Source organism: Gossypium raimondii, chromosome 11 (assembly GCF_025698545.1).
Source record: "Gossypium raimondii isolate GPD5lz chromosome 11, ASM2569854v1, whole genome shotgun sequence".
In the NCBI taxonomy this organism is placed as follows: domain Eukaryota; kingdom Viridiplantae; phylum Streptophyta; class Magnoliopsida; order Malvales; family Malvaceae; genus Gossypium; species Gossypium raimondii.
Genome location: NC_068575.1, coordinates 24,579,037 through 24,603,443, shown reverse-complemented (window position 1 = coordinate 24,603,443; position 24,407 = coordinate 24,579,037). Strand labels below are relative to the sequence as shown.

At 33.2% G+C, this 24,407-nt stretch overlaps 2 protein-coding genes and 1 non-coding gene across 3 annotated transcripts; 1 reads left to right on the top strand and 2 right to left on the bottom strand.

Moving 5' to 3' along the window:
- Nucleotides 1-354: 354 nt before the first annotated feature.
- On the bottom strand, nucleotides 355-461 carry LOC128035110 (small nucleolar RNA R71). The gene has a single exon (XR_008191514.1). It is a non-coding gene; the product is annotated as a small nucleolar RNA R71 (small nucleolar RNA).
- Nucleotides 462-11,798: 11,337 nt separating this feature from the next.
- Nucleotides 11,799-12,620, bottom strand: LOC105785396 (uncharacterized). Its single transcript, XM_012611475.2, has one exon. The coding sequence runs from the start codon at nucleotides 12,533-12,535 to the stop codon at nucleotides 11,960-11,962; it is 576 nt and encodes a 191-aa protein (XP_012466929.1). The 5' UTR covers nucleotides 12,536-12,620; the 3' UTR covers nucleotides 11,799-11,959.
- Nucleotides 12,621-17,490: 4,870 nt separating this feature from the next.
- On the top strand, nucleotides 17,491-19,658 carry LOC105785395 (fibrillin protein 5 homolog). The gene is made up of 6 exons (XM_012611473.2): nucleotides 17,491-17,808; nucleotides 17,894-18,009; nucleotides 18,092-18,214; nucleotides 18,935-19,033; nucleotides 19,134-19,178; nucleotides 19,266-19,658. Exons 1-6 carry the CDS (start codon nucleotides 17,535-17,537, stop codon nucleotides 19,521-19,523), a joined length of 915 nt encoding a protein of 304 aa, XP_012466927.2. The 5' UTR covers nucleotides 17,491-17,534; the 3' UTR covers nucleotides 19,524-19,658.
- Nucleotides 19,659-24,407: the final 4,749 nt, after the last annotated feature.

Genomic DNA, 24,407 nt, shown 5'->3' with positions numbered 1-24,407 from the left:
TCCTTATTACTAATGATAGGGATCATGCCATAAGAAAGTATGATGTTCCACTCTTCAATGAATTAAATTCAGAAATTAGGAGCCCGAAGATTGAGACACCGTAATTTGAATTAAAACCAGTGATTTTTCAAATGCTCCAAATGGTGGGCCAGTTTAGTGGAATGCCCATAGAAGATCCACACATTTACCTTTGATTAGTCATAGAGGTAAGCAATTTGTTTAAGATAACTGATGTGACTGAAGATGCATTGAGGTTGAAATTGTTTCCATACCCGTTGCGAGATTGAGCACGGGCATGGCTTAATTCGATGCTATCAAGTTCAATATCTACATTGCATGGCTTAATTCGACGCTAAGTTACGAAATGAGATAACCACTTTTGAATAATTGGATGGCGAATCTTTGTACGAGGCATGTGAAATATTCAAAGAATTACTTCGTAAGTGCCCTCATCATGGGATTCTGCACTACATCCAGTTGGAGACATTTTATAACGGTCTCAACGTACACACAAGGTTTATGGTAGATGTTTCTACAAATGGTGATATTATTTCTAAGTCTTATAATGAGGCTTACGAGATCATTGAGAGGATCACTAGTAACAACTATTAATGGCCAAAAAATCGAAAAACTTCAAGAATACGGGTAGCCAGGGTGCATGATATGGATGCACTTACATCACTCTCAGCTTAGGTATCTTCTATTTCTTCAATGTTGAAACAGTTTACCACTAATCGTTTGAATAATTTTAGAGCCCAACTACCAAGTCAGTTTGATGTTGTTTCCTACGTATATTGTGGGGATGGTCATTCTTTCGAGAATTGTCCATCAGATCTCGAGTCAGTTTATTACATAGGTAATCAACACCAAAATATAAGTGAACACGAACCACAGTCCAACTTCTACAATCCTTCCTGGCGCAACCATCCAAAATTTTATTGGAGTAACCAAGGAAATGGATCGAACAACACTTACATGCAACATAAACCCAACCAATCCCAATGGTTCAATCAACAAGCTCCAAAACAACAACAAGATAAGTCATCCAACAGTTTGGAGAACTTTTTGAAGGCGTCCATGGTGAAGAATAACACTTTAATCCAAAGTCAAGTAACAACACTGAAAAATTTGAGAACCAAATGAGTGAGTTAGCTACAGAGCTTCGTAACCGACCGTAAGGAACCTTGTGATTCAAAAAGTCCAAGAAACTTGGGTAAGGAACATTACAAAGTAGTTGCCCTATAAAGTGGTAAGACTTTGGAACCTAAGGAGTTGTAATTGAAGATAAACCCATTGAGAAAGAGGAAAGTCAACCAACAATTGAAACTCCTACACCAGCTAAGACAGAACTTACAAAGTCTGATGAGGTAAAACCTAAACTAGTGAATTCTGAAAAACAAACATCTTCTTTAGATGCAGATTTATCTCTTGAGAAAAGTTGTCTAGTCCAACCCAAAGTTTTGACACCTCCATATCCTCAAAAGTTCCAACCAAATAAGCAAAAACAAGAGGTCCAATTCAACAAGTTTTTAGACGTTCGAAAGAAACTTCACATCAACATCCCGTTGGTGGAGGCTTTAGAAAAAATGCCCAATTATGTGAAGTTCATTAAGGACATCCTGTCCAAGAAGAAAAGACTTAGTGAGTATGAGACTGTCGCTTTAACGAAGGAGTACAGTGCGTTCTTACAAAACAAGCTTTACTATACCTTGTAATATCGCAGAATCTTAGTGTGGTAAAGCTTTGTGCGACTTAGGAGAGAGCATCAACTTGATGCCCAATTCTATTTTCAAACGTTTCATATCATTTCAATAAACCTATTAAAACCAAGTTAAAACATACATATTGTCCCTTAAACAAGCCCTTGAGGACCAAAATATGCATTAGAAACAAATTGGGACTAAATCGAAAACTCAGAGAATTTTCAGTAAACATTAAAAATTTTCAAGACTGCAGGGGTCACACGGCCGTGTGACTCACACGGCCAAGAGACACGCCCATGTCTCAAGCTGTGTGGGCATTTGAAATAGGGACACACGGCCGTGTCCCAGCCTATGTCCGTGCCCATGTAACTTACTGACTTGGTCACACGGCCAAGCCACACACATATGTGCCAGGTCGTGTACCCTTCGAAATAACCTCACACGCCCGTGTGCCTGGCCGTGTAATAGCCTAACTTGCAACCCTTTGAAAGCTACAGGGGACACACAGCTGAGACACATGCCCATGTCTCTACCTGTGTGGATGAAAATAGGTCATTTTACAAGCCATTTTTCTCACCCAACAAGGCATGTACCTACAACCAAAAATACACATATATACAAGCCATAATAAGGCACCAAAATTATGCATATACTAGCTTTATATATATGGTATAATCACATACAGCCAATATGCCCATAAGCACCTCAAATGACAACATGTAATCATGTATATACATGTACACAATTTGGCCAAATGATCAACTATGTTCCAAGCAATTTGCATCAATACATACCATCAAATTTACTTATCAAAATACAAACCATTTGGTACCAAAATGTCATTCTATAACTAGTATCAATTAACCACATATTCAACTTATCACAAGGCACATATACAATATGCATATTTAGGCTTTCATTCCACCTTCCAACATTCAAACAAAGCAAGCCACAGATCAACCATATTAAGATAAATATTTACATGCCAAACTAAATTCATTTGAACATCAAATTACCATAACTCAAGCCAAACCAAATGCCAAAACAACAACCAAAACATATGGCCAACATTAGCCAAAATACCTATACATGCCATTATAACCAAAATTAAACAATTGAATGTACCAAAAGAGCCGATGGATAGTGTGATATAGCTCTAACAAGCTTCAAACCCGAACAAGCTTCCAGTTCACTATAAAGCACAGAAGCATTTAAGCTTTGTAAGTTCATATAATATAGAACATAACTTACCATTTAATCACATATTAGCCAAGTAACATAGCATATTCCAACCATAATTTGGCCAAAGCCTATGCATATACATAAACTAAATAACTATGGATGAGCACAACATATAATTATGTTTCATATACATGTATCATCCATTTCCATATACCATGTAACAACATTTCCATGTAATTCACATAAATCCCTGTATAGTTCGTATTGAACTCTTACCGTTTCATATCTGAACAATGTCCGTTGAACCATTTAGAATACCGTTGGATACTCGGGATAGCTCACACATAGTTTGCTAAATCATATAACTATAATCCGTCAAATCCTTTACGTGTATGCTCACATGAGCTATAAATCGGTATGCTCTCACGAGTTGTGGGTCGAAACATAGCTACACGATGCTGCTCATATGAGCTGTGGAGTATCTGCAACACATGCTAGACCTCAGCCATCGATAGGACGTTCAGGACCAGCACTCGAATCATGTAAACCCTAATGACATATCATTTGTATCCTACGAATTCCTAAGGTTCAAACATGGCTCGGTAATCGTCGTACATCATTGGATATGCAACCGGTATATATATATGACATTTCATAACACATGTATAATTCAATTTAAAACTCATGTATATTCAAAAATGGCAAAACCCTAATAGTTTAATAGTTTCACAAATTAGTCCCCAGCTAGCTAGATTAAGCTACAACAATCCTAAAAACATAAAAATAATTAAAAAATGGGACAAAATACATACCTAATCAGGCAAAGATATGTTGCCAAAAGTGAAAGCTCAACAATGGCATTCTCCAACCCTAAAATTTGATTGATGAAGATGACTAAAAGATGATAACCTTAATTTGTTTTATTTAATTTATCTTTGATTTACTAATTACTTAATTAACCTTTAAAATTAATCAAAATTTCAATATTGCCAAACCATTCTCATCTAGTAACATATAAATTGTCTAATTAGCATATAAGGACTTAAAATTTAAAGTTCTATAGCTATTTAATACATTTTGCTACTAGAACTCAAATTTTGCACTTTACGCGATTTAGTCCTTTTTATCAAATTAAGCTTAAAGCATAAAATTTCTTAACGAAATTTTTATATGGTATTACTATCATGTCGTAGGAAATAAAATAATATTAAAATAATTTTTTTAACTTCAAATTTGTGGTGTCAAAACCACTATTTTGATTTCACTAAAAATCGACTATTACAGATTTGGATGATTATGCCGACTACATTAGTGGAGAGGAATTGCTAAGTTCAACATATGAGGACCATTAATTATACCTTGTGATTGCTTTGTTTGGTTGATAAGGAAACTTTGGTCAAATGGTGAATGTTATGTATGACCTTCAAAAGCATGCACTTTATGACTGATGCTAGCATTTTTCCGCACTTCGAATAAAACTTTGAAAGAATGTTTGCATATGAGTGACTTATCAATAAAAAGTGTTTGTGAGCATGATTTTGTTGATGCATGGTTATGTGTAAAGATTGACACTGCTTAAACTTATTGCAAAATTTATCTTAGCAAAAGTTGTGCTTTACATGAAACATTACTCGGGGAGACCAATGGATTAAGTTTGGGGGTGTGTAAACTCTAATTTATATAGGTTTATTCTAGTAGCTTTTACCACCTTTTACTTAAAAATAATACTAATCTTGAGTTTTTGTTAATTAATCTATTGAATTTTGCTTAAACCTCGATAATGGACATGAATTATAAAATATGCAAATTTGTACTTTATTACATGAATTTTATGCATAAATTAAATTATTTCTTGTTATTAGTTAAGGTGTTATATTTAACTGTTCAGTGAGACCATGAAGTTGACTTAGTAAAGAGCTTATTATAAATTTGTATGAACGTGAGCTATTTATCTCCTATGTTGGACTACAAAAGCATGCTAAATGGGTCAACAAGGTGTTATTTTGACTTAGTTAAAATGATGCTACATGGTAGACAAGTTTGATTATTTAATGGGTCATAGAACCATCCAACAAAGGGGAGTTAAGCCCAGATTCGGTACAAGTATGTTGGCTGCCCACATTTAATTACACTTAAAATGCCACAATAATGCCCATTGAGCCATCACGTATCCAACCACATATGAGTGCATTAAAATTAGTTTATCACATACATAACCTGTTACATTAGCATTTCATTCCATAATTCAACACATATGTACTTACTGGTTTTTGCACACTTTCACTGCACATTTATATTTCTAACATAACATTATCACTATTTTTTGGCATATTTAATATGCCTACAACACAATACAATTCATAATAGTCATCACACATGTCTCATATCACAATATCGCATCACAATAATCAATCCATAAATATTCTCATAATCACATGGTTCACCAAAAATAAAACAAGGGAAATAGAAAGCTTACACTTGAAAATTAGGATAGGGATTTAGGTTATTCCTAAGCTTCCAATTAACACAATGAATTGTGTCTCTTAGCAGCGATTCCAAGCACTCACCGATTATGCTTTTGTCGAAAAGTCGAAAGCTTATACTAGTTTTTCCTTACCTTTTTCCTTGCTCGAAGAAGGACCTATCGAACTCGAAAATTCCACACAACAATTTCACACAACAATACATTCAAAAATTAGCTAGAGACTCAACTTAAGGAATAAAAAACATAAGCATAAACTAAGTTTTCATGTAACCAAAACCTTTAACGTAGAAAACTTAAAATTCAAATATCCCAGTAAACTTAGTATTTTTAGCCTAAAACCAATTTCGTTCATCTAATTAATGACCTACAACTGATTCTCAACCTTTAAACTACACAAAACTAATCAATTCACGGTATCGACTTTTTCGACGTGTTTTTGGCTATTTTCACAAGAATTCATTAAAACTCAAAAAATATTTAATGAAACTTCAAAGTAAGTTTAAAAACATTTTATTCTTGTTAAAACAAGTTCAAAAACACTTTGAAAACAAGTTTTTCCACAAAATCTCGAAATCCACCATTAACGAGCCAATTTTGGGCTTTTATTCAAAACATGTGATTTAATAATGGGTAAAAACTTAGTTTTAAATACTAAATAAGATTTAAAACTATTTGGAAGTTGAACCGTTAACTTAGACGGTGAAAATCTAAGTGTTTGATTGAAAACCCAAAAAATCCAAAAGCATGACAATAGAGAAAACTATGGTGATTTTGGGTGTTTTCTTGGTATTTAATGGAGGTTTAAGACTTGGGTGATGATAGAAATTAAAATATTAGAGTTTCGGAACCAAAACTTGAATGAGAAGAGCTTGAAAAACAATGGATGACAACCATAAAGGATGAAGAAGATTAACGTGGGTTTTGTGAATATAAAGGGGGAAAGTGGGGTGAAAATTAAAATTTGGTTTAATTTCTTTTTAAAAACTCATAATTTAGACCCTTTTACAAATCAGTCCTATTTTCAAAATTAAAGGTATTTAAAACTCATTTTTTAAAATTTATGTAATTTTCTAAAAACCATAATAAAAATATTACCGATAAATAATGTCGTAAACTTCTGAACACTTAAATACTAAAATTCCTAAAATACCCCTAAAACTCCTAGGCCTTATTTTAGGATGTTACAATCATCCCTCAAACATCTTCTCCCCCAACGTCTCCATCCTTCCACTATACAAAATTTCTCAATGTTAAAAATTTTGATATCTAATAAAATTAGGATCGTTTGAGATATTCTTGAGTCGTCGATGATGTGATATCGTTTTGAGACACACATATTTAATATATCATGCCGAGATTAAACCATTATGATAGGGGGTTGCGCGCGGACCAAGATCGAGTCGTCAAGTCACGGGAAATTCCTACAAAGGCTCTAGACGATCAGATCTGAAACGAAATAGAAAGATCAAGGTTTAAACTTTACAGATCTGAAACTAAACCCCTAAAAACAGTAAGAGTAAATCAAGAATTGAAACACATATTTTCAGGGAGATTCGGAAGTCAAGATCACGTGAATATACTCCCAAGGAATCTCTAAGCCAACCGAATCTGTCAATTGCAACAAAACAAATAATTAATTCGACAGATCACAAAAGAACAAATTGAATTAAAATGATTCGTGCAGCAAGAAAGAGGGAAATCTAGAATAAGATAGATCTTCGGCAATCAAGAAGGTTTATGAATTCTCCAAACCGAATCTGAAAAGAATTAAGAACCAAAACAGCAAACCAAACTTTTAATTCCAGCAAACATATTTGAACAGAATAAGAAGGAATATTCGGCAAGAACAATTGAAAAGATGGAGTTTGATCGTTCTTTGCTGCCAAAAAAAGGGGGCCGAATGGTTTTCTTTAATGAAGATGGCTGGAAAAACACAACAAGAAGATTAAAGAAATTAGTATGAGAAATCGGCACAAAACAGAAAATTAAAAGGAAATTGAATAGCAAGAAATTAAAAGAAAGTCCTAAGAAGCCTTGAAATCCCGAAAGATTTCACAACTCCCTTCAAACGGCTCTAATCTCCCCTCCAATGAAGATCAATGGCAAGAAGAAGGCTGAAGATGGCTCCCACAATCAAAAAGGTTGTTAAAACAACTTCTAAAGAAAACTCAAGAGAAAATTCTTGGAGAAATGAAAGAGAATTTTTACTCAAAGCAAATTTGAAATTTTCAATGTGTTTCTAATGTGTGTAGGGGTGGCTGGCCAAGCCTATCACATTACCTCCGAAGCCTATCCTGGGGAAGTCGGGTTCTAAGGTGATTTTTTTTTGTACGGCAACAGAAGGAAGTCTACGTAGAGGTCTCAATCGATGGTCATTATGCGGTCATGGATCGGGGTATAACAAAGGAGCCAGTTATCGATTGTTACGCGGTCACAAGCTCAAACTTTTCGGATACCTGAAAATGATGCCTATGCAGTACAGTAAAGGTGATGTTCATTTCAGGGTGACAACGGTTGATGTTATTAAACAACCCATTAATAACTACAATCGATGTCATGTTGACCTGAGTTTGACCTTTACTGTATTGGAACATTCGCTCTCCGTCTGAGGGCCCTCTTGTGTCCACCTCGGTGTCAGCCTTCGGATAAGAATGAAAAGTTAAAGATACCAGCTTCCTAGAAATAGAGAAAAAATTGTATTAATTACATCGAAAATCCCTTTTATTTTTTCCCTATGATTATGACCTCAATCTTATGTATGATATATATAAGGCATCATTTGTAGGTATCCAAAAAGCTTGAACTGGTGATTGTATAATGACAGTTAGCTGACCCTCAATTATACTCGAACCCGTGATCACATCACTACCATCGACTAGGACCTCCACCTAGATTTTGACCCGTGATCATATAAAGCAATGTCACCCCAAAACCTGACTTCCCTAGGATGGATTTCTGAGGTAATGGTCCTATCCCGCCATGACATATGAAATGTACGTGTTCTGAGGCGCGTTATCACATCCCTACGCTTCAAATCTACCCATGAGCTTTTGCACTTTAACCCCTAAATCCTTAAAAAACCTTAACCCTAACAAAACCCCTAAACCTAACAAAAAAACCTTAACCCTAGGAGAAAGAAAGGAAAAATGCGTCCAGTTGGGCGAGCTTTCCTATAAACCCTAGGAGAAAGCACGCCTAGCTAGACGTGCTTCCATTTTTTCTCTCCAAATACGACCTATTTCTCTAAATTAAAAAAAAAGACCTAATAAAAAGACAACATGTTTAGTTATTTTTCTAACCCCTCAAACCGCGCCTAGACGTTACGACTCAATCTGAGTAATTACATAGGCCATGAAGATGGCCAAAACGTTTTCATAAGAAAAATCCATTTGTCCTCGAAACAAGTTATTTTGAAAACATTATGTTCTTTTCAATAGAAATTAATTTGTTCCTTTTTATTTAAAAATACTTGTATTATACGGTTGCAGCAGCTAATAATTATTAAAACATTTAACAATCATTTAAAATAAAAATCCTATAAAAACAACCCATGCAATATTCCCAAAAATATCAAAATAGAAATTCCCATGCTACAATCCACAACTTAAAATAAAGTCCTAAAAAGTTATTAAGACAAACCCAAATTAAAGTCCATAATAAAATCCAAAACAAACTCATATAGTTCGTAAAAGTTCCAAAATTATTTTTAAAATCCATAACCAAGAAAACATTATTCTGAGAGCTCCTCCGATAACCGAATTTGAGTTCTAATTACGAGGATTACCTGAGACACACAAGTAACACAGGTGAGCTTTAAAAAGGCTCAATGTGAGCTCGTTACACACACACACACACACACACACACACACACACACACATATATACATATATATATATATATGATTTATCATATATTACAACACATCGACTAACACGTCCAAATCATCATATTTATGATTTTTACAGAAATCACATATCATCAAACTTTACACATATATATGACCATACTGAGACATGCTTATGTAACGATGCACATTTGAAGTATTTCTTACCCATCTCTAGTACACACCGATATCGAGTTCCCCAGAACTCGTCCATCCAATAACACAACATTTATGGACAAGCCACGACATAGATGCCGAAAAGGCCACATAACACATTGTGGACAAGCCACAACATAATTGTTGATAACAACCACATAATTGCAATTAAGCTGTCACACAACTTCCTCATTTCACAAACCCGCCCTATGCATGTGATTTGGCCAATTTAACACATATATTTCACTTGTCGCATATTTCACAAAATCATACTCATAAATATTTACACATATGCATGTATCATGCTCACATTTTCATATATCACATAGATTTCACTTTAACATGCTTTAATATATATATTTTTATATTAAAACATGGATCTCATCACACATATACACATATCACATGTTTAGATCATCACATATCAATTTAGCCATGAATCATTTAACATAGAGTTGAGATCAACACTACATACACCACAGATCACAAATCATAGACTTTTATATCATTTAATGGTTTAGGACATTTACAAACCTCTTGGTTGAGTTTTTCAACTCCACTTAAGTACTCAGTGTACTATTGATTTAATTAATTTAATAACATTTTATTAAAATAAAATAGTATCATATTATACTCAAATCAAAAGTTAGATCCCACACCTTAAACCGTAGATCCAACGGCCACAATCCTACTAGAAGAGGTTCCGCTTGGATCTAAGCTAGTAGATGAATCTATTGCAACAAACACTTTCATTAGTTATAAATCTATCGAATTTATTTTAATACTTAAAGTTTTAATCATTCAAAATAGTTCTCACCATCACTTACCCTTAAATCGAGACTCGGTTTCGATGTGCTCGTCAACTCACTAAGGATTTCTTGGGTTGGCGTCGTTTGGTCCTTCAAGTTGTTACGAAATCACACTAGTACTATGATAAACGAATAATAAAATATTTTGATAACAATAAAACACTATATCATTCGGCCAACCATGGTATTTCTACAAAAAAGATTTACGAATCGAATAACCTCACTTACACTTGATTTAATACGAGATGGTCGAAGGATCGAGAATGGAATGAGATCAACGATTTTGAATGCTCTAAAAATAATCGATAAAGTGATAGAAAATGTGAGTTTTATTCACTAAGGAATCAAAAAAAGAAAGAGGAAGTAAAAAGGAAAAAATCTTGATCACCGGTGGCGGCGTCAATGGTGGTCCAATGACAATGACAGCGACGATGATAGTGGTTCGACAATAGCGGAGCGGCAGTCCGATGGTGGTGAGAAAAATATAAAGGGAGGAGGGTTCAGTCACCAAAGTTTGGAAGAAAAAGGAGATAAGAGAAAAAATGGAGGAGAAGATCTGCGGTGGTTCGCGGTAACGGTCACGGCAGTACATGATGGTAGAAGGGAGGGGGAGTGAGAAGGCGGCGTTTAAGGTAGCTAGGAGGTCACTTGATGGTGGTGGAAGGGTTGGTTGTGGTGGTTGAAGAACAAAAATTAAAGGGATATGGTCATGGCTCTTTTCAATTTAAGAGAGAAAAAAAGATGAAGAAAAATGAAAAAGAAGAAAAAAGAATATGGTGAAAATGAGGGTAAGGGAAGACAAGAGTGTGCGTAGCTTGGTCAATCATGACCACGTTCATTGTATCACAACATTTTGGTAAGAAATGAGGTTTCGACAATAAAATAAGACAATAAGTGAAAAGGTGGATGTGTCTTACAACTTATGGCAAATTTAACTTGCTAAAGGAGAAAGGGAGTCACACTATTTGGGCAGTTATAGGGGTGGACCACAAGGCTTAAATGTACATGTTAAATATGTGCAAAAATTTAATTAAAAAAATAAGAAAACAAAGGGATTCAAACTAGAAAACTCTAAGATAACTAAGAATTCTTACTACTAAATCACAACATTTCATTATTTTCATTCTTGTGCATAAATTAATAAATTATGGGATGTGACAAATTTAACCAAATTTGTCTTTCATTTATATTGACTATAAAATATAAATTTTATTTATACATCCCAATTAAATTTTACAAACAACTTATATTAAATACTTAAAAGTATTTAAAATTTATATTTCATTATTATATAAACAATGAATTATCACAAATTATTTTATTATTTTTATACTATATTTTAAGTTGAATATTTATTAATATCAAAGTAATAATATTATGTTGTAATAATAAGCACTACCTTTAAGTCAATTATTATTTTATTATAATTCATATTTTTATAATTCATATATTATAATATTAATGAATTTGAATATATTTAATACATATTTTTACATTATAAAACAATATAAAAATAATAATTAAATTAAGAATGATCCTTTAAAAGTATTGTTTTTTTCTATGCACTTTTAAAACCAAATTAAGAATAATCAACATCAATTTGAAATTTTCAATAATAGGGAGCCCAATAAAGAATCTAACAGATACACACAGCAATCAGTAGGTCAAATAACTATCCTGCCCGTTAAAAGAAGAAAAATCCACAGAAGAGTTGGAAAGCAAAAACCCTGATACACCTAATTAAAAACAAAGCAGCACAACAGAAGAAGAGACCATGAAGGCATAGATCAAGATCAAGAAGCCAAAATACAATGCCCAGTTCCTCTTGAATTTAGCAAAGTAATTCTCAGGGGGTTCCTGGTAATGAATTTCGAACTCATCCTCTTCTCCAAACCCATGAACAAACTCTCCATTGTTAATCCTCAACTTCATTTCCCTCAGCTTCTCTGTAGCCAAGCCAAGCGTCAGCTTGTGGCACCTCCTCTGGTACTTGAACCCATTGATGCACCTCAAGGTTTGAGCCACCGAGACATAGAATATGAGATGCGACAGCGAAAGCAGAGTGATGAGAGCCCAGCAGTGGCGACACTGCAGACGACTGGACTGAGACTGAGCCATGAAGATGATTCCCAGGAAGATGAAGAAGAGCTGGAAAAGCTTGTGAAGCTCCTTCTTTTGGAGGTCTATAGCTCTTTTCTTTTCCAGGGTTTTCTCAAAATGAAGTTGGATAACCGTGTTTAATGCTTGGAGAGCAGTTTCTTTTGGGATTGTTTGGTTTTGATGATGATGATGATGTGTTGGCTCATAATCTGCCATTGATGTCCAAAGAAGGAGAAAGATAAAAGCTGAACTTGTGTTGGGTTTGGTGAGTGAAGTGAAGCGTGAGGTGAGGCTTTGTAGGCAGGGGGGCAGAGGTACCACTTTATTGGTGGGGTACTATTATAGTGTTGGTTGAAAAATGAGTGGCTCGGATCTCAAGCTAATTTACTGCCAGTTTATTATTGTTTTTCAGGGGTGCTTTTTAGAAATTTAAGTTAGAAATTTAAGTGATTAATATTTTTGTCAAAAAATATTTTTGAAGAATAAAATGTTTATTTTAGACATGAGATTATAAAGTAATAAATATGTATTTAAATAATGTTCAAATTAGTTAATATTATGATATTTTAACAAAAATATAAAAAATAATTTATTATAACTTATTGTTAATATTTTATTATATAATATTAATTTTAAATATTTCTAAGTAATTAATATTAATTATTTATAAATTTTAATTAGAATATATAAACTATATTTAAATATTTAAATATAAAAATTAAATATTTGTAATTAGATATTAATACGATTGTATTATTATAAAAATTATTTTTATTTTTAATTAATACTTTTAACACATTTGTATTATTTTATTTTAAAATGTATTTGAATATATAACTCATATTATATACTAACATAACATAGAAAACATAAACCTAACAATTAAAATATTACATATATTTGGATTAAAATTTTAAAAGGGATAATATTTATATACTAAATATAAATACTAAAAATTTGTCAATAGCATTTACAATTTAAAGTAAATTCATTAAACTAGATGCTATATTTGATAAGCATATAAAAATGATTTGGTTATATTCAATAAATGATTTGGTTAATACAATACTTATATTTGATAAGCATATGAAAATAATTTGGTTAATACAATACTTATATTTGATAAGCATATGAAAATGAAAGTCGAAACTGTCTGATGAAGAACACAAAGAGTGAGTAAAGTGCTTCCTCGAGAAAATAAGGTCCACCAGACAAGGCCAATTTTTGTTATGTTCATTCTGCTTAATGCATATCTAGGCTGGACGAATGAGGGTTAATTATTGATAATACAAGAGAAGTATTTTGCAGGATAAAGCAGTATCGCTGCTTTTAAACAAGCGTAGACAAAAAGCAACAATTCTACATGAATTATGTACTGAAACAAATAATTGGAGAAACCCTATCCATTTAGGTATATCAGCTTAATTTCAAGGACAGAAAGACAAATCATTAAAAGAGAATTGTCTTGTGTAATTACTTTTGTCAAAGCCTAAACATATATAGCTCTTTTACAATAATAACCTTAAGGTTTGAATGGAACCTTATTACAAGCTATGGCAGTATTAAAAGCAGAAAGGCATATTTCATTTATGAACTTGTATAATATTTGGAAATGTATAAGCAATGTCTGCAACCATACCAGCAGACATCTCCATTTTGAACCAGACCATCTAACAGGATCCATCTCACTAATTCCGGTTACAACTCCTGTGTATCCGCAAAATGAAAACTTGAATTAAGGCCTTGATAGCTTGGTAGAGTAGGTCTTTCGTCCCTTCTTTAGGCTAAATATAGGACCAATGGTAATTTAAATGTTTTCTCCGCGTGAAAAAGGACACAGAACTTCCCCCTGTTTGGATTCATGATGATATTGAGGACGAAGGGTCAAGCTTGCGATTATTTTTCAATAATAATATCAATTCGTATCTATGACACCATGTATTTAAACTAAAGATAGTTATTCAAACTTTTTATTATAGTAAGACGTGAATTATTTCGGGATAGAGAAAGGATGTCCCAATACGGTACAGTGCGATTCAGGCTTTAATTAAATGAGGAAACAAGTGAAAAATGCAACCCAAAATCACCCACTTAAAAACCAAGTTGCATCTACAAGCACTAAATTTACCATTTAAACATTTATGCATGCTATTCACTCAGGTCAAATTATTTTCCCTCTCCAAGGTCAGCATTGCACGGTCTCTCATAAAATTTCCAATAGAATCCCCATAATATTGGCTATAAAGCATCTAATTGGAGCAGCAACATACCTTGGATTGTAGTAAATGCTGAACACACTTTTCATAGATATAGCATGGACTACATCTGCGAAATTGCTGCGGTTCAACTGCTGGGTGCACAAAGAATGAAAAGAAGTGCCATTTTTAATGTGAGCAGCTCTTCGGATGAATAAACTTACAATTGGTCCATTCTTCAAAGCATGTTCTTTGGCAAACGTGCAAGCTTGCTTCACAGCAAGATCATCCATTCCATCCACCTAGAAGATATGAAACACATAACAAATAGAATTGAAGTTAAAAAATACATCAATGTCTACCGTCTGGAGAAAAGGAATTTTAAGCATGCATTCTCCTAAGACATGTTTTGTCAAAAAAAAAATTAGGCTTCTTAAGCTGACCAGAGAGGTTGTTGCTTTAAAGTTCTACTAGAAGGCATTCTTTTTGCATCAATGCCTTACACCTTAGAAGAAAACAAACTTAAATATTAAGAACCGATAGTATAAGCAGGAAAAATCCCTTGAGATTCTGCTTTTCTGAAACTTCATTCAAACGTTTAGTTTCTTATATAAAAGGATAAGAGAACAAAACAACAATATAAAACTAGCAGAAGCATCTCACATGGCCCCAAATCACAACTATCACAGTTTTTTACCATCCACTATCACTCTTACGACATCTACTGGTCATAGTCACTTCGACATCACATACATCTAAATCCTCATTTACTTAATAATCATAATAACAATACTAAAGAACCAACAAATTATAACCACTATTTATCTCTTAGCCAACCAAGTCTCAACTTCAAACCAGGAGCATAATCCCCACGTTTGTAGTAAGCAGGACTCTTTGCGGCTCTCCACTCAGCCGTCCCCATACCATCTGTTACATGAAATAAATAAAGTCCACAAAAATTTAATAGACCAATAAAATTTCATTCCAATTCAAATTGCTCACAATGATTATTCTTGCAGACCAAAATTGCAGACAGATCCCAAAGTGCAGAGATGTTCAAATCCTCAAACAACTGCCCTTGATTAGCAGCCCCATCACCATATAAAGCAAAGAATACAACACTCTAGGGGCAAGCAGTGGTAATCAAGAGATGCAAGCATTAAAAGAAATAAGAAATAACCAATAATATCAGCAAAAACTGAATCATCAAGACAGAGGGGAAATACAATTTTCTATATCTTTATCTACAAATTGTACCACAATAAAATCGGATTTCAAGGTCAAGCTTCTTGTTTTCTAGATCAATTCCTAAAAGAAGTGTACAAATCGGAAAAATTTCTTCAAAGAATGACACCTACGAGTCAACTATACTAAAATAGCATTACATATATCATAACAATGTCCAGCATATTAGATATAAAGTAATGCATTATGTAAACACAAAGCCATAAGCAAATTGGTCGCCACAGAAGCATTACAAGTGTCACCAAGGCAGTTGTGACTAGCATAACAACAACTTCAGCTATGCCTGAAAAAACAATTAAACGAGCATTAGAGTGAAGCATATGCTAGCAAAAGCAGCACTAGAATACTTTGACTGAACAAAAGAGTGCAACTGGTTATGACTTACACGCTGTTGTTTCAAATGCTTCTAATTGAGGAGATAATCTGGCTATGATGTCAAAGATGGAAACACATGTGCACTTACACTTGTTTGAATGCTCTTCAAGATTTCTTTCTGTGTTTCCATTTTACCATCCAGTTCGAATATGTTGATTCAAATGCTTCTTCATGACTCGCCATTGTAGGATTTGTGAACGATTAGAGGCTCTATGAATATCTCATAGCATACCATTTTAATATAAAACTAATTAGAAAAACACAAATTGGAAGATGTATATTCATTAAGAAAACTTCAACACTACAAAAACACTTAAGAACAAAATTTCCAAGAAAACATTTCATCAAATAATAAATTCAATGAACTTAAAGCGAAAAAGAATACACACTAGAGGAGTAAGTAGAAACGAAATCTTCCGCTTTTGGAAAGACTATAACCAAAGTCTTTTAGTTTCTACTCGATCTCATTGTATATGGAATTAATTAAAAGGCAACTTTCCATTAACATGAATCACAATTACTTTGACTAGCCAAATCCTCTTTTAGTAAAATAAATAAACTTCATGGTATTTTCACAGAAAACTGCTTCAGTGAAGCTTTTGACCTTAAACCATGATAGAAAGTGCAACGAAGAGAGCATCTGAGACAGAATCCAGATGTTTGCCATATTGAGTTTTGTGACCCAGAAAAGATCAGAGAACGAAATGGCCTAGTAATTAGAGAAGGAAAGGAAAAAAATATGTTCGTCAAATTACAAAGCAGACAGCATGAATTAGGTAATTGTAGAAGTTAACATCAAAATGTAGAAGTATCGATTTTGTTCAATAATGCAGATGCAAATAAATCAAAAGTGGCAGATGCAAATACATAAGGTGCCCAAACGAAATCCAATTTCATACCGATTTCATCAACTAAAATGCAAATAAAGAAACTCACTGGCAGAAGAGGAACAAAGAACCAGAGGAAAATAAACAAAGGCAAAGAACTTGATATTTCAGGCAAAGAACCAGAGGGAAGAACAATTTTTGGGGGAGAAAAATGGAAATTACCAGCCAAAAGCACTTTTGGCTGAAGAAAAGGAGAAAATTTTAACTTCTTCATCTGGAGAAAAGGACTTCTCCGATGGCGATTTTTTTCCGAAATGGAGGCCGTTCTTCGTTCCTTTTAAGAGAAAAGTACTTTTTATTGAAAAAGTCCTTTTCTAACGCAAAGGAGAACGGGCCCTTAAATTTACAACTGTTGTTTATTGTCAATATCTGACGGGGGACAAGGCCCGACTTTTTGTCTGAATGAATGGTGCCATTGGGGTTGTTTAAGGGTAAGATGTAAGATTATGACCTCTCTAATCTGTGCTTCATTTTCTTTCCTCAACACAAAGAAGGCAAAACTTGATTCAACCAATGTCTGCCCCCATTTCCAACAAGCTTATCCACCCTCAACCAATCCATGCTCCCCCTTTGCTTACTCCCATTTCCAGAATCAATGGAAAGATGAAAGCTTGCTGCAGGGCAGTCTCAACCATATATCCAATGGCTATCACCACTAGATTCAGCCCCTGTTTCATCACCAAAGTGGCTGAACCTAACGCTGGCTTAATCGGTGGTGAGTATGATGTATTGCAAGATCCTAACACACTTTCTCACCTCAAAACTGAACTCTTACAGCAAGTCAAAGGTATGGTCCTCCTCTATATCCCCAGAATAACATGGTGAACAACTCCTGAGATAATTGTTTTTTTTTTCTGTATATGTGTTCCAAGGAACCAATAGAGGGATTTTTGGAGTCCCATCCTCAAAAAAATCTGACATTGAAGCTCTGGTGAAGCTGCTAGAATCTCACAATCCAACTCCAGATCCTACCTTGAATCTAGAAAAGGTGAACATGAACTTATATTCTACTTGTTGAAATAAAGTTAAGGATATAGTTTTAGAGTTTTGTTTCTATAAATGGAATGAAGGTAGGTGGCTGGTGGAAGCTAGTTTACAGTACTATTACAATCTTGGGTTCCAAGAGAACAAAGCTTGGGTTGAGGGATTTCATCACTTTGGGAGAGTTTTTCCAGATCATTGATATTGAAAAGGTATTGTATACATGTAAGAGTTTCTTATGCACTCTAAATACTGAGTCGCTCGAGAAATTTCAAGGACGGTTCAATATATTATTTGGTACCTGAGTACTTTGGTACTTGTATTATTATTTTTATCTAATTTGGTACTTGAATTGAACAAAAAACTATATGTTTTGGTACCCAATGATAATGGTGTTAACTTTTTAGTGTTTAACTCATGTTTTAGAGTTGATTTCATGAAAATTAATTGCTAATATTATTAGGTTTGAATGTTTTATAATTTTGGTAATTAGAATAAATTTAGTGTTCATTGTGAATTTGTTTAATTTTGCGATGGATGTGATTTAATTCGGGTTTTAGGATTGATTTGATGAAAGTTAATTGTTAATATTATTAGTTAATTATGAATTTTTATCGATCAACTCCAAACCAAATCAAACAATTAAAAATTAACACAGTTTTTTTGAGTATCAAAATGTATAACTTTTGTCAAATACAAGTACCACATTGAACTAAAAAAAAAATACCAGAAAAAAAAGAAGCCAAACTTAGGTACCAAATTATGTATGAAGTCTTTTCAGCGACTTATACCATAACTGAATGATTTAAATATCCAGATTCTCATCCTAGTAGTGAAATAAAAAGTGGTGTGCCATTTTTTCTATATGAAACTGGATTTGTGATGTGACTCGCGTTTTACTAACATTAGTATTTGGTGATGGGAAAATGGAGAGCAAAGCAGTTAACGTAATAAAGTTCAATGCCAGAGGATTGAAATTGTTAAATGGGAAGCTTACAATTGAAACTTCCTTCAAGATCGCATCCAAATCAGTTAAACCTCCTTTCTTTCTGCCTTTTCCTTGTATATTCCACAAGCATACAAAACCAGGATCATGATTCAAGTGTATTTTTTTTGTTTCAAAATCAGCAGAGAGTTGATGTAAGTCACGATAACTTGACAATCACTCCTGATCAGGTAAGCTGTAAACTGTTGTGTACATCACAGAGAAATACTCAATTTTTTCCCTAACTTGAAGCTTAATTTGTTTTGGAGAAACCATAGCTGTTGAATGTGTTCTCGAAAAATTATGATGTTCTGCTTGCTATCTTCAATCTGGAAGGGTGGCTGGAGATAACGTATCCTTTACTATTTCTCCTAGTGTTTTGGTGGATGTTTTGTGGTATTAATATTGTAACTTCACATTGTTGTTCCTTGAGTTGGGTTGAACACTGCAGGTATGTAGATGACAGGATGAGGATAGGGAGAGATGATAAAGGGAACATCTTCATATTAGAAAGATCAGAAGAAGGCACAGTCTAGCTGCCATTATACACATCAATTTGTTGATATAAAATTCTGTTTTTCATTTCATACAAGGTCCAGTTTTGTAGTTGGCATTCCTCATTTTATATCATCTAAACGATTTAAGCATAAATGAAGGTGAAGTTGATTTCTAGCGCCCAGTCTTTCTCCACGTTTGTTGAAATTTTTACTTTTTAGGCTTTATTTCAAGTCTAAATTAGGGGTAAAAGCGTAAAATAACTCTTTCTAATCCATTAGTATAAATATTACCCTTAGTAGAATAAAAGGAAAGGAGAAAAAAAAATGGAGAAGATAGAAATCAGAATTGTTTTTAGTTTCTCTGCATTTTTGTTCTTAGTAATCAAATATTTACTTCTACACTTTGATTTACTACAATTGATGATGTACAATGAGATTGGAAGGAAGATCAAGTTGAGCTTCAATGGAGGTTCATGAAAGAGGAGTCTCTTCTTGAATGAGCAAAATTATAATTTCAATCTTATTCTTCTTTATTTGAATTGTTTAAATTTTGATATGGAGATAATGAATTTGAATATGTATGATATGATTATGAGCTAAATTCATTAAGTGATTGGTTGTTTGGACCATTCTTGATGTGATTATTGCATGATTTTGATACTAACGTGTTGTGCAATTGATTCGATGAGTTTAATAATTTCTACTTAACAAATTTAGGTAAAAACTAATATAGATGAGATTGAAAAGAGATTTTATTAGGTAAATTCAAATAAGTTGAGCTAAACATCTAACACTAAGATGTGCTACGCTTATTCGAGTGAGACTCAGAGGATATTTTGAAGGTTTTCTTTTTAATCGATTGAAGCCAAGAGAAAATGCCGAAAAACATAGCATTAATAGCAATTGTGAGGCCATTAGTAATAAGAACAACCTATCACTAGTAGGATCGAAAGCATATTTAACTGGTAAAAAAAATGTTTTAACACTAACATATAAATAATTATTAATTAAACTAACTTCAAAAATAACGAAGGTTTGAAAAAATTATTCTGAGTTGTTTTAAAGTAAACAAACTTAGAGGTTTTTTGGATATAAAAAATTCAGCTGAAATTTTGGAGATTTGACAACACTATGCTAAGCCATTTTATTTTAATTTTAGTTTATTTGCAATTATTTTTGGATAATGTGAAATTTGGTATTTATAACTTCATAAAATGTTTAATGTGATATATATACTAAGAAAATGTCCAATACTTAAATATCAAGTATGTGTTTTATCATGGCACTTTCGTACTTTTATAAAATGTTTAATATGATACTTGTATTTTCATAAAATGTCCAATGTGGTACCTAAACTATCAATATTTGTTGGATTATAATACGATGTTAACATTATTAGTGAATTGTTAAACCAACCATTGAAAACTCAACATGTGGATTTTTTTCAAATCATAATCCACATGGATAATAGAACAAAAATTAAATAAAAAAAACTAAACATATACTCAATAAAAAGAGTAAATACTAAATATACATGAAAGTACATGTGCCTTGGATAAAAAAATTATTATTTTGAAATTAATTAAAATATTGTTTTAAATGGAAAACTCTTTGTAGAAGATGATCATTTACTTAAATAGAGAAGATGACGTTTTACTTATGTAAATTTAGTATTTACTTTTTTAACTAATCATATGTTTAGTTATTTTTAATTTAATTTAATTTTTACATAATATTATATTATCCATGTGTTCTTAATGATTTGGAAAAAAGTTCTACTTGTTGAATTCTCATTGGTGATTTAGTAATTCATCGTGTAACACTGGGTACTATAATAAAATACATATTGATAGTTAAGGTATTACATTGGATATTTTCAAAGTACAAGCATCACATTGGACATTTTATGAAAGTAAGTGTATCATAATAGAATATATTAGTAGTTCAAGTATCACATTGAACATTTTCAAAGTTTATGTACCACATTGAATATTTTATGAAGGTACCGGTATAAAATATGATGGCTAAATTAGCCATATATGCCAATTTTTAATTAGGCTTATAAACATATTTTTTGAAAATTTAGAGAAATAGGTTGCTTTTGGGGAGAGAAAAAAAAGCGTGCCCCCGCTAGACGCGATTTACCCTAATAGTCAAATCCAACGGTTTTTTGAACATTGACCATGCAATGTTAAAAAAAAATAAAAATGGGGGTAATGGTAAATTTTTTACCTATAAATACCCCCAAATTTATTTTTTTCACTCACATCCTATTCTCTTAATTCTTCTAATATTCTAACTCTCTCAACTCTGTCAAAATTTTCAAGTTCTTGTTCTAAATTTGTTGATATTATCATTTAAAAATATTATTTTTTTAATTATTCTGTATTTTATTCGTTTAGATTAAGTTTTCACGAATGACAACCTCTCTAATTCGTTTCGATGACAATCACACTTCCGCCGCTCAAGCAGTAATAGTAAGAAGAAAATTTAATTTTCGTTATTTTTTATTAAGTTAAAAATATTTTTTTAAATTTAAAATAATTTTTTTGTTGTTATAAATAGGCAGATGATCATGTTTTGGAGACGTTCATACATAATTTGGCAAAGCCTCCGATCACCAAAATTCATGGTTACTTGCAATAGGGGGATTCTTGCATATGTCTCGTATGCTTAGGGCTAGAAACTCAATCCTAGACTCATCAACGCCTTGGTGGAAAGATGGAGGCCTGAGACACATGCTTTCCATCTTCCATACGGCGAGTGTATAAGCACACTGAAGGATGTAGCGTTACAACTCGATCTAGCAATGGATGGGCCAATTGTCACGGGAGTAGCGATCATTCCCAATAAAGAGGATCTCTGCGCGACATTATTGGGGAAGGCCCTGAACAAGTTTGAAGATGGCTAGATATTGATGAATTGGTTGGAGAAAAATTGTGGAAAGCTTCCTTCGTATGCGACTGAGGTCGTCAAAGAAAATTACGCTTGAGCATTCATCCTTCAGTTAATCAGGGGCATTTTAATGCCTGATAAATCTCGAAATTTGGTGCACGTAAGGTGGCTACTATACCTAGTAGACTTCAAAGAATGCTAACAATTGAGTTGGGGATTAGTTGTATTGGCCATGTTAACCGAGAGTTGTGTCGGGCCACATAATCGGATAAGATGTGAATCGGTGGTTGCCTGCTCCTGTTGTAGTCGTGGGCTTGGTGGCAATTACCATTTCTATGTCCCCGAGTGAATAACCCATACATGTTTCAGTTGGTGACAAGGTAAAAATCATTTATTAATAAATACGTAGTTTGTACAGTAAATATTTTATTTATTATATGTTTAAACTAACTTATTGCTTTTACATGTGGACAAAATGCTCAATTTGTGCAAGTGTACATAGTCGTTCAAGTAATAAGTAAGTAAATGAGTTATCATCTCCACAGTGACTGTGTATGTTAATTGATTAATTGTAAAATTATAAGTTAACAATTTGGTGTTAAAAACACAATAATTTGAGTGATGATGATTAAACTAGATTAATTTAACTAGATGCAAAGTTTATCCCTAATGCAAGTTTAATCTAAGTATGCAAATTATCTAAATGTATGAATGAATTTAGCAGCAGAAACACAAGTTCAACAATCAATAACATGAATAGGATAGGATAACTATATTAATGAACTTGATTCATTTTCATGATGCTTAATAGTGTTTATAAAACATTCCATGGCAACTCGATCTTTTATGAGTTTGAAACCAAATTAAGTCCTTTCAATATCTTTTACTCAGTGAAACATGAATTTTAGTGATCATATTAAACTAAGGGTTTCTTAGTATTTATGTGAAGTAATATGGACAGGTTAGGTTTGAAACAATTTAATCACATAAACCTAAAAACTAGGCAAGGTAATAGAGCTCGTTAAAGTTATTATGAACCTTCAATTTTAGTCGGATTAGGATCTAAATTAAGCATGCACTTTTCAATTAATGCGTCCACTAGCCATCGTCTGGTTAGGATCGCTCATCTAATTCTAATGCATCCAATCATGTATGAATGAAATTCATACTTGAATTTAATTAAAAATATGATCGATTGAGGCACAAACACTTTAAACATGAATCAAACAAATCTCATTGAATTAATGCAATCTCATTGATTTAAGCTACCATTGTTGTTGTCAAGATCACAAAACACATTGCAAACATAATTAATTTAAAACAACAAGTAAGGCAAGGATAAAATTTATTTCAAGTTAGCAGTCGTGCTAACTCTGATTGAAGGTGTTTTCCTCTGCTCCTCAAGGTGGCCGATCAAGAGATGATCTCTTCAAGGCTTTTGCTGGCTAACAACTAAGAGAAAAATGCAATGATTGGCGTGGTGGATGAAGAGAGCAAGAGAGGGAATGAAGGATGTTGTTAAAATGAAGGATGAAGGGATGAGTAATGGATGATTGAAAAGGTGAGATAGGTGTGGTATTTATAGTTGAAGTAGGTGGGAGATTTTACTAAAAATAGCAGTAACAATCCCTTGGATTTCTCCCTCCTATGGCTGACCATAATATGTGGAAGAGAAAGTGGCTTGGTTGCTTGATTCAAGCATGAAATCATGCTTGAATCATGTAAGGGGTGAACGGTTTCTCAAGAAAATCTTGTGTGCCGATTTCCAATGTTCTTTCAAGTGTGAGGACCTTCAAATAATTGTCCCAAAATTGATTTCTTGGCTGCTCAATTGTGGTTGCCGAATTGTGCCTCTCTTCTCTTGCTTTGGACGGTTAATGACCCAACTAGCTTGTAGACTTGGCCAACATGTATCATCTTTTTTTTATTCGGTCTTGCTGTTGAACACATAAGAATAATAGCTCATGTCTATGCAACATTATAATAAACTCAACTCTATGGTCCCACAACATAAGTAAATTTAACATA